Here is a 17,770-nt window from a genome sequence, read left to right as displayed (position 1 = left end):
TTCTTGTACATAGGGGGCAGTATTATAGTAGTTATATTCTTGTACATAGGAGCAGTATTATAGTAGTTATACTCTTGTACATAGGAGCAGTATTATAGTAGTTATATTCTTGTACATAGGGGGCAGTATTATAGTAGTTATATTCTTGTACATAGGGGGCAGTATTATAGTAGTTATATTCTTGTACATAGGGGCAGTATCATAGTAGTTATATTCTTGCACATAGGAGCAGTATTATAGTAGTTATACTCTTGTACATAGTTGTACATAGGGGCAGTATTATAGTAGTTATATTCTTGTACATAGGGGGCAGTATTATAGTAGTTATATTCTTGTACATAGGGGGCATTATCATAGTAGTTATATTCTTGCACATAGGAGCAGTATTATAGTAGTTATACTCTTGTACATAGTTGTACATAGGGGCAGTATTATAGTAGTTATATTCTTGTATATAGGAGCAGTATTATAGTAGTTATATTCTTGTACATAGGAGCAGTATTATAGTAGTTATATTCTAGTACATAGGGGGCAGTATTATAGTAGTTATATTCCTGTACATAGGGGGCAGTATTATAGTAGTTATATTCTTGCACATAGGGGCAGTATCATAGCAGTTATATTGTTGCACATAGGAGCAGTATTATAGTAGTTATACTCTTGTACATAGTTGTACATAGGGGCAGTATTATAGTAGTTATATTCTTGTATATAGGAGCAGTATTATAGTAGTTATATTCTTGTACATAGGAGCAGTATTATAGTAGTTATATTCTAGTACATAGGGGGCAGTATTATAGTAGTTATATTCTTGTACATAGGGGGCAGTATTATAGTAGTTATATTCTTGCACATAGGGGCAGTATCATAGCAGTTATATTCTTGCACATAGAAGCAGTATTATAGTAGTTATATTCTAGTAAATAGGGGCAGTATTATAGTAGTTATATTCTAGTACATAGGGGCAGTATTATAGTAGTTATATTCTTGTACATAGGGGGCAGTATTATAGTAGTTATATTCTTGGACATAGGAGCAGTACTATAGTAGTTATATTCTTGTACATAGGGGCAGTATTATAGTAGTTACATTCTTGTACATAGGGGCAGTATTATAGTAGTTATATTCTTGTACATAAGAGCAGTATTATAGTAGTTATATTCTTGTACATAGAGGGCAGTATTATAGTAGTTATATTCTTGCACATAGGGGCAGTATTATAGTGGTTATATTCTTGTACATGTGGGCAGTATTATAGTAGTTATATTCTTGTACATAGGAGGCAGTATTATAGTAGTTATATTCTTGTACATAGGGGCAGTATTATAGTAGTTATATTCTTGCACATAGGGGCAGTATTATAGTAGTTATATCCTTGTACATAGGGGGCAGTATGATAGTAGTTATATTCTTGTACATAGGGGCAGTATTATAGTAGTTATATTCTTGTACATAGGGGCAGTATCATATTAGTTATATTCTTGCACATAGGAGCAGTATTATAGTAGTTATACTATTGTACGTAGGGGGCAGTATTATAGTAGTTATATTCTTGAACATAGGAGCAGTATTATAGTAGTTATATTCTTGTACATAGGGGCAGTATTATAGTAGTTATACTCTTGTACATAGTTGTACATAGGGGCAGTATCATATTAGTTATACTCTTGCACATAGGAGCAGTATTATAGTAGTTATACTCTTGTACGTAGGGGGCAGTATTATAGTAGTTATATTCTTGTACATAGGAGCAGTATTATAGTAGTTATATTCTTGTACATAGGGGCAGTATCATAGTAGTTATATTCTTGCACATAGGAGCAGTATTATAGTAGTTATACTCTTGTACATAGTTGTACATAGGGGCAGTATTATAGTAGTCATATTCTTGTACATAGGGGGCAGTATTATAGTAGTTATATTCTTGTACATAGGGGGCAGTATCATAGTAGTTATATTCTTGCACATAGGAGCAGTATTATAGTAGTTATACTCTTGTACATAGTTGTACATAGGGGCAGTATCATAGTAGTTATATTCTTGCAAATAGAAGCAGTATTATAGTAGTTATACTCTTGTACATAGTTGTACATAGGGGCAGTATTATAGTAGTTATATTCTTGTATATAGGAGCAGTATTATAGTTATATTCTTGTACATAGGAGCAGTATTATAGTAGTTATATTCTAGTACATAGGGGCAGTATTATAGTAGTTATATTCTTGTACATAGGGGGCAGTATTATAGTAGTTATATTCTTGGACATAGAAGCAGTACTATAGTAGTTATATTCTTGTACATAGGGGCAGTATTATAGTAGTTATATTCTTGTACATAGGGGCAGTATTATAGTAGTTATATTCTTGTACATAGGAGCAGTATTATAGTAGTTATATTCTTGTACATAGAGGGCAGTATTATAGTAGTTATATTCTTGCACATAGGGGCAGTATTATAGTGGTTATATTCTTGTACATAGGAGCAGTATTATAGTAGTTATATTCTTGTACGTAGGGGGCAGTATTATAGTAGTTATATTCTTGTACATAGGAGCAGTATTATAGTAGTTATATTCTTGTACATAGGGGCAGTATCATAGTAGTTATATTCTTGCACATAGGAGCAGTATTATAGTAGTTATACTCTTGTACATAGTTGTACATAGGGGCAGTATTATAGTAGTCATATTCTTGTACATAGGGGGCAGTATTATAGTAGTTATATTCTTGTACATAGGGGCAGTATCATAGTAGTTATATTCTTGCAAATAGAAGCAGTATTATAGTAGTTATACTCTTGTACATAGTTGTACATAGGGGCAGTATTATAGTAGTTATATTCTTGTATATAGGAGCAGTATTATAGTTATATTCTTGTACATAGGAGCAGTATTATAGTAGTTATATTCTAGTACATAGGGGCAGTATTATAGTAGTTATATTCTTGAACATAGGGGGCAGTATTATAGTAGTTATATTCTTGGACATAGGAGCAGTACTATAGTAGTTATATTCTTGTACATAGGGGCAGTATTATAGTAGTTATATTCTTGTACATAGGGGCAGTATTATAGTAGTTACATTCTTGTACATAGGGGCAGTATTATAGTAGTTACATTCTTGTACATAGGGGCAGTATTATAGTAGTTATATTCTTGTACATAAGAGCAGTATTATAGTAGTTATATTCTTGTACATAGAGGGCAGTATTATAGTAGTTATATTCTTGCACATAGGGGCAGTATTATAGTGGTTATATTCTTGTACATGTGGGCAGTATTATAGTAGTTATATTCTTGTACATAGGAGGCAGTATTATAGTAGTTATATTCTTGTACATAGGGGCAGTATTATAGTAGTTATATTCTTGCACATAGGGGCAGTATTATAGTAGTTATATCCTTGTACATAGGGGGCAGTATGATAGTAGTTATATTCTTGTACATAGGGGCAGTATTATAGTAGTTATATTCTTGTACATAGGGGCAGTATCATATTAGTTATATTCTTGCACATAGGAGCAGTATTATAGTAGTTATACTATTGTACGTAGGGGGCAGTATTATAGTAGTTATATTCTTGAACATAGGAGCAGTATTATAGTAGTTATATTCTTGTACATAGGGGCAGTATTATAGTAGTTATACTCTTGTACATAGTTGTACATAGGGGCAGTATCATATTAGTTATATTCTTGCACATAGGAGCAGTATTATAGTAGTTATACTCTTGTACGTAGGGGGCAGTATTATAGTAGTTATATTCTTGTACATAGGAGCAGTATTATAGTAGTTATATTCTTGTACATAGGGGCAGTATCATAGTAGTTATATTCTTGCACATAGGAGCAGTATTATAGTAGTTATACTCTTGTACATAGTTGTACATAGGGGCAGTATTATAGTAGTCATATTCTTGTACATAGGGGGCAGTATTATAGTAGTTATATTCTTGTACATAGGGGGCAGTATCATAGTAGTTATATTCTTGCACATAGGAGCAGTATTATAGTAGTTATACTCTTGTACATAGTTGTACATAGGGGCAGTATCATAGTAGTTATATTCTTGCAAATAGAAGCAGTATTATAGTAGTTATACTCTTGTACATAGTTGTACATAGGGGCAGTATTATAGTAGTTATATTCTTGTATATAGGAGCAGTATTATAGTTATATTCTTGTACATAGGAGCAGTATCATAGTAGTTATATTCTTGCACATAGGAGCAGTATTATAGTAGTTATACTCTTGTACATAGTTGTACATAGGGGCAGTATTATAGTAGTCATATTCTTGTACATAGGGGGCAGTATTATAGTAGTTATATTCTTGTACATAGGGGCAGTATCATAGTAGTTATATTCTTGCAAATAGAAGCAGTATTATAGTAGTTATACTCTTGTACATAGTTGTACATAGGGGCAGTATTATAGTAGTTATATTCTTGTATATAGGAGCAGTATTATAGTTATATTCTTGTACATAGGAGCAGTATTATAGTAGTTATATTCTAGTACATAGGGGCAGTATTATAGTAGTTATATTCTTGAACATAGGGGGCAGTATTATAGTAGTTATATTCTTGGACATAGGAGCAGTACTATAGTAGTTATATTCTTGTACATAGGGGCAGTATTATAGTAGTTATATTCTTGTACATAGGGGCAGTATTATAGTAGTTACATTCTTGTACATAGGGGCAGTATTATAGTAGTTACATTCTTGTACATAGGGGCAGTATTATAGTAGTTATATTCTTGTACATAAGAGCAGTATTATAGTAGTTATATTCTTGTACATAGAGGGCAGTATTATAGTAGTTATATTCTTGCACATAGGGGCAGTATTATAGTGGTTATATTCTTGTACATGTGGGCAGTATTATAGTAGTTATATTCTTGTACATAGGAGGCAGTATTATAGTAGTTATATTCTTGTACATAGGGGCAGTATTATAGTAGTTATATTCTTGCACATAGGGGCAGTATTATAGTAGTTATATCCTTGTACATAGGGGGCAGTATGATAGTAGTTATATTCTTGTACATAGGGGCAGTATTATAGTAGTTATATTCTTGTACATAGGGGCAGTATCATATTAGTTATATTCTTGCACATAGGAGCAGTATTATAGTAGTTATACTATTGTACGTAGGGGGCAGTATTATAGTAGTTATATTCTTGAACATAGGAGCAGTATTATAGTAGTTATATTCTTGTACATAGGGGCAGTATTATAGTAGTTATACTCTTGTACATAGTTGTACATAGGGGCAGTATCATATTAGTTATATTCTTGCACATAGGAGCAGTATTATAGTAGTTATACTCTTGTACGTAGGGGGCAGTATTATAGTAGTTATATTCTTGTACATAGGAGCAGTATTATAGTAGTTATATTCTTGTACATAGGGGCAGTATCATAGTAGTTATATTCTTGCACATAGGAGCAGTATTATAGTAGTTATACTCTTGTACATAGTTGTACATAGGGGCAGTATTATAGTAGTCATATTCTTGTACATAGGGGGCAGTATTATAGTAGTTATATTCTTGTACATAGGGGGCAGTATCATAGTAGTTATATTCTTGCACATAGGAGCAGTATTATAGTAGTTATACTCTTGTACATAGTTGTACATAGGGGCAGTATCATAGTAGTTATATTCTTGCAAATAGAAGCAGTATTATAGTAGTTATACTCTTGTACATAGTTGTACATAGGGACAGTATTATAGTAGTTATATTCTTGTATATAGGAGCAGTATTATAGTTATATTCTTGTACATAGGAGCAGTATTATAGTAGTTATATTCTAGTACATAGGGGCAGTATTATAGTAGTTATATTCTTGTACATAGGGGGCAGTATTATAGTAGTTATATTCTTGGACATAGAAGCAGTACTATAGTAGTTATATTCTTGTACATAGGGGCAGTATTATAGTAGTTATATTCTTGTACATAGGGGCAGTATTATAGTAGTTATATTCTTGTACATAGGAGCAGTATTATAGTAGTTATATTCTTGTACATAGAGGGCAGTATTATAGTAGTTATATTCTTGCACATAGGGGCAGTATTATAGTGGTTATATTCTTGTACATAGGAGCAGTATTATAGTAGTTATATTCTTGTACGTAGGGGGCAGTATTATAGTAGTTATATTCTTGTACATAGGAGCAGTATTATAGTAGTTATATTCTTGTACATAGGGGCAGTATCATAGTAGTTATATTCTTGCACATAGGAGCAGTATTATAGTAGTTATACTCTTGTACATAGTTGTACATAGGGGCAGTATTATAGTAGTCATATTCTTGTACATAGGGGGCAGTATTATAGTAGTTATATTCTTGTACATAGGGGCAGTATCATAGTAGTTATATTCTTGCAAATAGAAGCAGTATTATAGTAGTTATACTCTTGTACATAGTTGTACATAGGGGCAGTATTATAGTAGTTATATTCTTGTATATAGGAGCAGTATTATAGTTATATTCTTGTACATAGGAGCAGTATTATAGTAGTTATATTCTAGTACATAGGGGCAGTATTATAGTAGTTATATTCTTGAACATAGGGGGCAGTATTATAGTAGTTATATTCTTGGACATAGGAGCAGTACTATAGTAGTTATATTCTTGTACATAGGGGCAGTATTATAGTAGTTATATTCTTGTACATAGGGGCAGTATTATAGTAGTTATATTCTTGTACATAGGAGCAGTATTATAGTAGTTATATTCTTGTACATAGAGGGCAGTATTATAGTAGTTATATTCTTGCACATAGGGGCAGTATTATAGTGGTTATATTCTTGTACATAGGAGCAGTATTATAGTAGTTATATTCTTGTACATAGAGGGCAGTGTTATAGTAGTTATATTCTTGCACATAGGGGCAGTATTATAGTGGTTATATTCTTGTACATAGGGGCAGTATTATAGTAGTTATATTCTTGTACATAGGAGGCAGTATTATAGTAGTTATATTCTTGTACATAGGGGCAGTATGATAGTAGTTATATACTTGTACATAGGGGGCAGTATTATAGTAGTTATATTCTTGTACATAGGGGGCAGTATTATAGTGGTTATATTCTTGTACATAGGGGCAGTATTATAGTAGTTATATTCTTGCACATAGGGGCAGTATTATAGTGGTTATATTCTTGTACATGTGGGCAGTATTATAGTAGTTATATACTTGTACATAGGGGGCAGTATTATAGTACTTATATTCTTGTACATAGGGGCAGTATTATAGTAGTTATATTCTTGTACAGAGGGGCAGTATTATAGTAGTTATATTCTTGTGCATAGGGGCAGTATTATAGTAGTTATATTCTTGTACATAGGGGCAGTATTATAGTAGTTATATTCTTGTACATAGGGGGCAGTATTATAGTAGTTATATTCTTGTACATAGGAGCAGTATTATAGTAGTTATATTCTTGTACATAGAGGGCAGTGTTATAGTAGTTATATTCTTGCACATAGGGGCAGTATTATAGTGGTTATATTCTTGTACATAGGGGCAGTATTATAGTAGTTATATTCTTGTACATAGGAGGCAGTATTATAGTAGTTATATTCTTGTACATAGGGGGCAGTATGATAGTAGTTATATTCTTGTACATAGGGGCAGTATTATAGTAGTTATATTCTTGTACATAGGGGGCAGTATTATAGTAGTTATATTCTTGTACACAGGGGAAGTATTATAGTAGTTATATTCTTGCACATAGGAGCAGTATCATAGTAGTTATATTCTTGCACATAGGAGCAGTATTATAGTAGTTATACTCTTGTAAATAGGGGCAGTATTATAGTAGTTATATTTTTGTACATAGGGGGCAGTATTATAGTAGTTATATTCTTGTACATAGGAGCAGTATTATAGTAGTTATATTCTTGTACATAGGGGCAGTATTATAGTAGTTATACTCTTGTACATAGTTGTACATAGGGGCAGTATTATAGTAGTCATATTCTTGTACATAGGGGGCAGTATTATAGTAGTTATATTCTTGTACATAGGGGCAGTATTATAGTAGTTATACTCTTGTACATAGTTGTACATAGGGGCAGTATTATAGTAGTCATATTCTTGTACATAGGGGGCAGTATTATAGTGGTTATATTCTTGTACATAGGGGCAGTATTATAGTAGTTATACTCTTGTACATAGTTGTACATAGGGGCAGTATTATAGTAGTCATATTCTTGTACATAGGGGGCAGTATTATAGTAGTTATATTCTTGTACATAGGGGCAGTATTATAGTAGTTATATTCTTGTACATAGGGAGCAGTATTATAGTAGTTACATTCTTGTACATAGGGGGCAATTTTTATTGTAAAAACCAAACAAATACAAATAACATTCCTCCAATAATACAAAACTGAATTCACTAGGATTGTACATACATTCATTACATATCCAGTTTATACATATCAAATTAACTTAGAGTCCATACTCCTAGTTTGAGGAGAGAGAAAAAAAAAAAAAAACACTTTGCAAACAGAGCTCATCATGTTCCTACCCGGTGACTCATCCTTCTCTATCTTAACATTTCCTAATTTCTCCTAATGATTTTCCCTATCTGAGTTCAGACATTATCTGGTTGACAGCGTCACAGATCTTAGTCGGAGTTATTCTGTTCACCACCGGTCTCCATCTCAGACTCTTCCCGAGTGCCCTCAGGTAAGGGCTTCCGCTTTGGTGGAGGACAGTCCCCTACGTCCCTATCACACTCTGCGTCAATTCTCTTAAGGTCATCTTCAAAATTGCCGTCAGACTCAGACAGAACATCAAACCTGTTAGATACAACCATTACACCTGCAGAACTCTGGAATTTCTTCCCGGCTCCTTGGCCAGTGTCATACCCCTCAGGTTTACGGGAGGCCTTGTCCTTTTTCTTTTCTGATTATTACTATACTCGTCAGACACGGATGGTAGCACTGAAGTAATGCCTTCCTGTGACCGCTGCCCCTGAGGTACAACCTCCATACTCCCCTGTTCTCTCTCTGAACCCTGCTGCTCTGGTGTTAGCTGAGTAGACCCCTGGTGGACCTCTGGTCTGGTCAGTATTTCCCCTTACAGTAAAGCTGCCTCCTCCAGAATCTCTGCCCCTGCCACCAAGTCCTCGTCAGGAAAGTCCTTACAGATATTGTGCCAGGCGTCTGGACAGTCCCTGTGAGGGTGACCGATCTTCCCACAGAGGTTGCACCTGATGTTCTGGCAGTCTGCAGCTAGATGGCCGACCTCCCCACACAGGCTGCACTTCACCACAGTACAGGTATTTGCCAGGTGACCTGCCTTGCCACATTTAAAGCACTTACGAGGCTGCCCAGGATAGAAACACACACCCCTCTCCCTCCCAATAAAGAAGGAGTTGGGTAAGTGGGCAGTGATGTTATTGCATTGGCGCAGTTTCACCAAAACCCACCACCCTCCCGTCCAGATCCCATCACTGTCTCTGCTTTTGGTGAGGTCCGAGACCAGGTCACAATGCCTCCGGAGCCACACCACAATGTCCTGCGGGGGAACAGACTCATTCCAGAAGATGACATTTACAGTGACAGTATCTGGCTTAGAGATAGGAATAAAGCTGAACTTACTCCAGCCCTCCGTGTCTCTAAACTTGGGGAAACTAGACCAGAATCTGTCCAAGTCAGACATGAGCTTAAAGCTGACATCATAGCCCTGCCTGTCTGGAAGATTAATCACTGCCAGGATGCTGACTGGCACAAACCCCATCTGGTGGCACAAGAGCTCCCTGACGACAAACCTCCTGTCCGGCAGATCCTCCTTGGCACCTCTGTGCCGGAAACGCACGACGTTTCTCCGTTTAAACGCCTGGCCTGTATAATTGGAACCAGAGGTAAAGGACGGAGCACCACGACTCCAGGCATTACTGGGGGGACCGTGCGGGGTCACATTGGGTTGACTGACGGGGTGAAGGTCTGCAGCAGGAGGGGCAGCCACACCTTGTGTGCTTGAAATTAAAGGGGGGAAATCACAGACATTATCATGCACATTTTTATCATCAGCATCAATGTCATTATCAGACAGTGCAGCGTCCACCAAAGATACTGTGCTCCCCCAAGCCCCCGACCCCTCAGATACAGCGTGGTTATCCCCAGCATCAGAGCCCTGCTGGGCACCATCAGTAATGACGGGCACATGTCCACTGCCCAACTGTTGTGCTTGGCATTCTGAGACTTGTAGTCCCTCTGCTGGAAAGTGCAGTCCATGCTGCTGCTTGGAATCTGCTGCAGGCTGCTGTGCTGGGCATTCTGAGACTTGTGGTACACCTGCTGGAATCTGCATAACATGCTGCTGCTTGGGATCTGCCGCAGGCTGCTGCGGCTGCAGTATTTGACCCTTTTGGAAGCAGAAACTTGCAGGCTGCAGCACTGGCCGCACCGGCTTCTGGGGCTCACCTGGGACAATGTCTGAGCTGGAACCTGCAGAGTCCTGCTTGTGTGACATAAACAGTTCCTGGTTCCTATAAGTCTCTGCCAGGGGCCCCATCTTCTCTAGGACACAGTCCATGTCCGTCACCACTTTTGCCAGCTGTATGCCAAGCATGTTCAGAGTCTGATCACAAAAGGTGTGATCCCCACCGGGATTAGCAGCCTTTACCTTATAGCCCATGTCTATTTGTTTCTGCAGCAAGTCTTTGTGCTGCTGTAACTCACCGAGCCTCTTGACCAGTCCTGGGATCTCCTCTGCGACCTGAAGCTCAGGTGCACATGGCGTCTCCTCCTGGGATCCTGCTTTCAGCAATGTCCCTGGATGCTTGAAACCCGACGTCTCCTTAACTTTCACCACCGCTGGTTTCGTGGCTCCAGGCTCCACAGCACTTTTACTGCTGCCACCTGACTGTGACCTTGTGCGCCCAGAGCTCGCCATGCTGGCCACCACATGCTTCTGCTGCAGGTTCTCCTGGAGCGTCTGTCTCTCCAGTGAGGTTCTCCTCTGTCTGCTGGGAGTCAGCTGCACACCTGAAGATGGTGATGGCACCTCCTGAGCTGCAGGCTGCTTTCCTCCATTCAGCTTCTCACCAGTAGATTTCTTTTGGATTTCTCCTAGTTGTCCTTCACTCTGCTTGCCTTGGCTGGCCGACTGCTTAACTGGAAATTTCTTACCCACAGCCATGGCTTTTCCTTGTTCCGTTACTTTTTGCACTTTCACAGCTTCATCTTTCTTGCTGCTGCTGCTGCTGCTACTTCCATTCTGAGCTTTCTTTCCCTCAGAAACAACTTTGGGACTTGCATCCGCCTTAGACACAACTTGAGCGTGACTTCCAAGTGTAGGCCTGGAAGCCTGGGCCTTGCTTGGGGAGTTACCCCGCCCAGGGTGGCCTCCCCCTGGGCTTGCTCCAGACATCAGGAGAGCTACAAACACACAACCTCACAGCTAGGAGGCAGTATTATAGTAGTTATATTCTTGTACATAGGGGCAGTATTATAGTAGTCATATTCTTGTACATAGGGGGCAGTATTATAGTAGTTATATTCTTGTACATAGCGGGCAGTATCATAGTAGTTATATTCTTGCACATAGGAGCAGTATTATAGTAGTTATACTCTTGTACATAGTTGTACATAGGGGCAGTATCATAGTAGTTATATTCTTGCACATAGAAGCAGTATTATAGTAGTTATACTCTTGTACATAGGAGCAGTATTATAGTAGTTATATTCTTGTACATAGGAGCAGTATTATAGTAGTTATATTCTTGTACATCGGGGCAGTATTATAGTAGTTATATTCTTGTACATAGGAGCAGTATTATAGTAGTTATATTCTAGTACATAGGGGCAGTATTATAGTAGTTATATTCTGGTACATAGGGGGCAGTATTATAGTAGTTATATTCTTGGACATAGGAGCAGTACTATAGTAGTTATATTCTTGTACATAGGGGCAGTATTATAGTAGTTATATTCTTGTACATAGGGGCAGTATTATAGTAGTTATATTCTTGTACATAGGAGCATTATTATATTAGTTATATTCTTGTACTTAGAGGGCAGTATTATAGTAGTTATATTCTTGCACATAGGGGCAGTATTATAGTGGTTATATTCTTGTACATGTGGGCAGTATTATAGTAGTTATATACTTGTACATAGGGGGCAGTATTATAGTAGTTATATTCTTGTACATAGGGGCAGTATTATAGTAGTTATATTCTTGTACATAGGGGCAGTATTATAGTAGTTATATTCTTGTACATAGGGGCAGTATTATAGTAGTTATATTCTTGTACATAGGGGCAGTATTATAGTAGTTATATTCTTGTACATAGGGGCAGTATTATAGTAGTTATATTCCTGTACATAGGGGCAGTATTATAGTGGTTATATTCTTGTACATAGGGGGCAGTATTATAGTAGTTATATTCTTGTACATAGGAGCAGTATTATAGTAGTTATATTCTTGTACATAGAGGGCAGTGTTATAGTAGTTATATTCTTGCACATAGGGGCAGTATTATAGTGGTTATATTCTTGTACATAGGGGCAGTATTATAGTAGTTATATTCTTGTACATAGGAGGCAGTATTATAGTAGTTATATTCTTGTACATAGGGGGCAGTATGATAGTAGTGATATTCTTGTACATAGGGGCAGTATTATAGTAGTTATATTCCTGTACATAGGGGCAGTATTATAGTAGTTATATTCTTGTACATAGGGGGCAGTATTATAGTAGTTATATTCTTGTACATAGGGGCAGTATTATAGTAGTTATATTCTTGTACATAGGGGCAGTATCATAGTAGTTATATTCTTGCACATAGGAGCAGTATTATAGTAGTTATACTCTTGTAAATAGGGGCAGTATTATAGTAGTTATATTCTTGTACATAGGGGGCAGTATTATAGTAGTTATATTCTTATACATAGGAGCATTATTATAGTAGTTATATTCTTGTACATAGGGGCAGTATTATAGTAGTTATACTCTTGTACATAGGAGCAGTATTATAGTAGTTATATTCTTGTACATAGGGGGCAGTATTATAGTAGTTATATTCTTGTACATAGGGGCAGTATCATAGTAGTTATATTCTTGCACATAGGAGCAGTATTATAGTAGTTATACTCTTGTACATAGTTGTACATAGGGGCAGTATTATAGTAGTTATATTCTTGTACATAGGTGGCAGTATTATAGTAGTTATATTCTTGACCATAGGGGGCAGTATCATAGTAGTTATGTTCTTGCACATAGGAGCAGTATTATAGTAGTTATACTCTTGTACATAGTTGTACATAGGGGCAGTATTATAGTAGTTATATTCTTGTATATAGGAGCAGTATTATAGTAGTTATATTCTTGTACATAGGAGCAGTATTATAGTAGTTATATTCTAGTACATAGGGGGCAGTATTATAGTAGTTATATTCTTGTACATAGGGGGCAGTATTATAGTAGTTATGTTCTTGCACATAGGAGCAGTATTATAGTAGTTATATTCCTGTACATAGGGGGGCAGTATTATAATGTATATAGATGCAGTATTACAGTAGTTATATTCATGTTTTATGTTCCACTAAACTGAAGATTTATAGTTTTTCAAACTATTTGCCGTGGGTTAATCTTTTTCTTCAGGGGCAGGTGCCATATTTTCTTTGAAATCTGTTTCTAATGTTTGCTGTAAAGAAAGATTCATTGATTCTTGTCATGATGCATTTTTCATATTTCCGGGAAGGGGGTTCAGGCTCGGAATGATAGAAGGATTGTAATATATCATACTTAAGAATGCAGACGCAGAGAAGCTGCTCTGTTCTATGAGACTCGCACCATCCAAAACCAGATATCTTTATAAGGTAACACCCAGCGCGGACGGTCGGCCTGAAATCATATCAATGCTCATACTTTATCACAATTACGCAGAAATATTTAACTCTCTCAACAACGTTAAAACTGAAGTTGTCACCGGCCCACCCCTTATACCGACATCACTGTATTAAAAATTATAAAAGTGGTGTTAGAATTCCATATATTATATTACTCCATTAATTGTCTGTGCCAATTCTTGTAATTATATGGACAAGACTTAGAGGCTTTCCCTGGTTTTCACCGTTGCCAAGAAATTCCAGGGAAGCCTTTCTTCGGAGTAGGTGCGTCCAGAAAGACGTCATGTTCTCCATTGTCTAGGCCTATATTTTTCACTGGAATTACACATTAAAAATCTTTATTCTTATTCATGGTGGGTTTTTTTTTTTAAGTATTGAGAAAAAAAACATCAAAAAATACCCCTAGGATCATGTGTTACAATTCATTGCAGAAGAGTAAGTATACATGGTTCTACCATAGAATCCTTCTAATCTGCTATTTACATATTTAAAGTAAAAAAAGTATAAAATGTGGAAAAAACTTAAGTTTTATAATTTTAAGAGTAATTAGGTATGAAAAAAAAGCCTTAACAGAGAGTCAACAGCGCCCAAAACATTCCTTCATTGATTACCCTGCATTTTTTATAAAGACACTTTGATTTTTCTCTTTTTAACATTTTAAGCTTATAAATGTATGCTTATTCACAGTTCCAACGAAATGTAGAAAAATAATGTTTTTTTTATTTTGTTTTCTCATTTTCTTAACTTTTTAGAATTTGTTTTTTCTTAGAAGCTAATTCTTTTTTGGATTCAGGCTTTTGAAAACTTTTTTTTTCAGTACGATATAAAAGTACTTGGCGCATTAGAGACAACATCTGCAGGATTTACCTACGTTGGGGAAAAAAAACACTTTACAGACCCGGAGTAACATTTGAAAAGAGAACAGTAAAAATCTTCCATATGGCAAATGTCAGCAGCTCATTATTCATCTCCTAACACAAAAGCAAAACAACTCCCGACATTCAGACAAGGATGATTCTTCAAAGCAGCAAGACACAGAAAGCAAAAATGTCAGCGTTCTAACAACTAGAAGGACGGACTCAAAACCTGTGAAGTAGAATTATTTTTTTCATATTGTTATATATTTTGTTTTTTAATTATTTTATTGCAGAATTTTCTACTTTTTTATATTTTTGATTTTTTTTATTATTTTATTGTAAAATTTTCTACACTTTTTATATTGTTATATTCTGGAATTCTGGAATTTTGTAGTATATTATTGTAGAATTTTCTACATTTTTTATATTGTTATGCTTTTTAATTTTTTATTATTTTATTGTAGCTTTTTTTATATTTTCTACGTTTTTTATATTGTTTTTGAATTTTTCATTTTATTGTAGAATTTTCTACTTTATTATATTATTATTTTTTGAATTTTTTATTGTAGAATTTTCTACTTTTTTATAGTGTTATATTTTTGAATGTTTTATTATTTTATTGTAGAATTTTCTACTTTTTTTATTTTTGATTTTTTTATTATATTATTGTAAAATTTTCTACATTTTTTATGCTTTTTTATATTGTTATATTTTGGAATTTTGTATTATTTTATTGTAGAATTTTCTACTTTGTTTATATTGTTATGCTTTTTAATTTTTTTAATTATTTTATTATTTTGTAGCTTTTTTTTATAGTTTCAACATTTTTAAAATTGTTTTTGAATTTTTCATTTTATTGTAGAATTTTCTACTTTATTATACTGTCATATGTTTTGAATGTTTTATTATTTTATTGTAGAAATTTCTATATTTGCTGTTTTTTATAGTTATATTGTTTTATTAGTTTATTGTGCAATTTTCTGCATTTTCTACAATTTTTATGTTGCTATATTTTTGCTTTCTTTATTATTTTATTATTGAATTTTGCACATTTTCTTACAATTTAAAAAGGAAAAATATTGAAAATTTGACAATTATTTTATAGAATTTTCTACCTTTTTATCTTTTTAAATTCTAATAAACTGGGGAAAACTCTACAATAAAATAATAAAAATTCAAACAACATAATATAACATAAAAATAGTACAATTATAGAAATGTATAAATAAATGCATACAATTTTCAGATTTGTTTCATGTTTTAACAGTAAACGTCTATATATGGATGATAACAGAATTCAAATTTGATGCAGTCATGAGAATAAAATATGTAAAAAAATTGAACACTGTCTGCAGTTTTTTAATGACTTTCATTATTCAGACTAAACTTCGAAATTCAAAAAAAAACACAGAAAAAGTCAAAATTATTTGGACTTTTACTGAAGCCAGGAACCTTATCTCTTACTTTTCACTGGTTTATGTTAGGCATGTAAAGAATGTACATTATCCTTTTTTGGCCTCGCTATTAACCCTAACCCCATTTTAATAAAACAAATTTAAAATAAAAAAATATAAAAATGTTGAAATTTGTAAAGTACAATTTTTTTTAAATAAGACCTCCTCTTACCTGTTCTATAGGCAGTAGTATTATCAGGAGTAGCGCGGTCCTGGTTACACGAAGGTTACCGCCATCTGAGCAGCCTCTAAATTCTCCCATGGTTCCAGAATAAAAAATTTCCAATATTCCCGTCTGTCCTAATTATTAAATAGCCTGGTTCCACCTTGTATTAAAAAAAAAGTAATAAAAAAATCTGACACTTTTACAAGAATCCGGAATGTTCTTACAATAACAGGACAGCGTGAACACATTCCTGGAGCGGACACAAGTTTAGAAAAGTTTTTAGAACTTGTGTGCATGGAGAAGCCGCCCCCCGTGCACTGGCAGCACAGTCTGAGCCTCCAGACACTCTCTCTCTCTGGTCTCCACATTTTTTTTTTGGTATCCGCATACCCAATAGGAGTCCAGATTTGAGATTTCCCATAAGGGGGTTTCTAAATGACGCAACCGGAGGGGCCAGAGGTAAAGATCATCAATATTATCCTATGACATCAAATGTGTCCACAGGCTGACAGTTACATATTGGAAGGAGGAAGGTCTACAGCTGCACAGAGTATTTCAGGAGAGGAGCGTGCTGATCTTGTGGAAGGAGCAGGGTACCCAAGCAGCACAGAGTATTTCAGGAGAGGAGCGTGCTGATCTTGTGGAAGGAGCAGGGTACCCAAGCAGCACAGAGTATTTCAGGAGAGGAGCGTGCTGATCTTGTGGAAGGAGCAGGGTACCCAAGCAGCACAGAGTATTTCAGGAGAGGAGCGTGCTGATCTTGTGGAAGGAGCAGGGTACCCAAGCAGCACAGAGTATTTCAGGAGAGGAGCGTGCTGATCTTGTGGAAGGAGCAGGGTACCCAAGCAGCACAGAGTATTTCAGGTGCCGACAGTACTAACCATACTTCCCGGTGACACATTTGGCGTTTACAGATAGTCCCGCCATTTCACCTTAGATTGAGGCACTGCCGTCCATGCTGCAGATGTAAAATCTATCAGTGAGGTAATATCCTCGACTGATTTACTGTCGGAGGCATTTCTGAACAGGAAAACTGCAGACAAAATATGACTCCAAGCCCAGGACAAGCGGCAGAACTTTCCACATAAATCACTGGTGGATACATTCCGGGTTGAGACGGCGCGGTCTGACCAATAATAGATGGTGAGGGCGATCATTACTACCCCAAAAAGTTCATTGTACAGAAATCATAGTTGATAGATGACGTCTAGAAATGGCCCCTATTATCATATTTTTTTCAGTGGTCACCCAGCAATGACCCAGAAGCCGAGTCTGTATTCTTCTATAGACGTTTACGAGATTTCTGGAGGCTCTCCCATCTAATGTTGTTTTATAGCTCATAAATCTGAATAATCAGCCTTCATCCTTATCTGTCCCCAAGAACTCTCATGTCCCGGTTCCAGCGCCGAATT

General features: G+C 35.7%; 1 protein-coding gene across 1 annotated transcript in view; it reads right to left on the bottom strand.

Annotated features, from left to right (window-relative positions):
* Positions 1-16,651, bottom strand: part of GLP2R (glucagon like peptide 2 receptor) — a 127,699-nt gene extending 111,048 nt beyond the window's left edge. Inside the window, exon 1 of the mRNA XM_073579761.1 lies at positions 16,365-16,651. Within this exon, the coding sequence (XP_073435862.1) occupies positions 16,365-16,454 (90 nt within the window). The 5' untranslated portion in view covers positions 16,455-16,651. The remainder of the gene's footprint in view (positions 1-16,364) is intronic.
* Positions 16,652-17,770: the final 1,119 nt, after the last annotated feature.

This window comes from Dendrobates tinctorius, unplaced genomic scaffold (genome assembly GCF_039654945.1).
Source record: "Dendrobates tinctorius isolate UK_male_01 unplaced genomic scaffold, ASM3965494v1 ptg000063l, whole genome shotgun sequence".
Taxonomy (NCBI): domain Eukaryota; kingdom Metazoa; phylum Chordata; class Amphibia; order Anura; family Dendrobatidae; genus Dendrobates; species Dendrobates tinctorius.
This window is presented reverse-complemented; position numbering and strand designations above follow the sequence as displayed.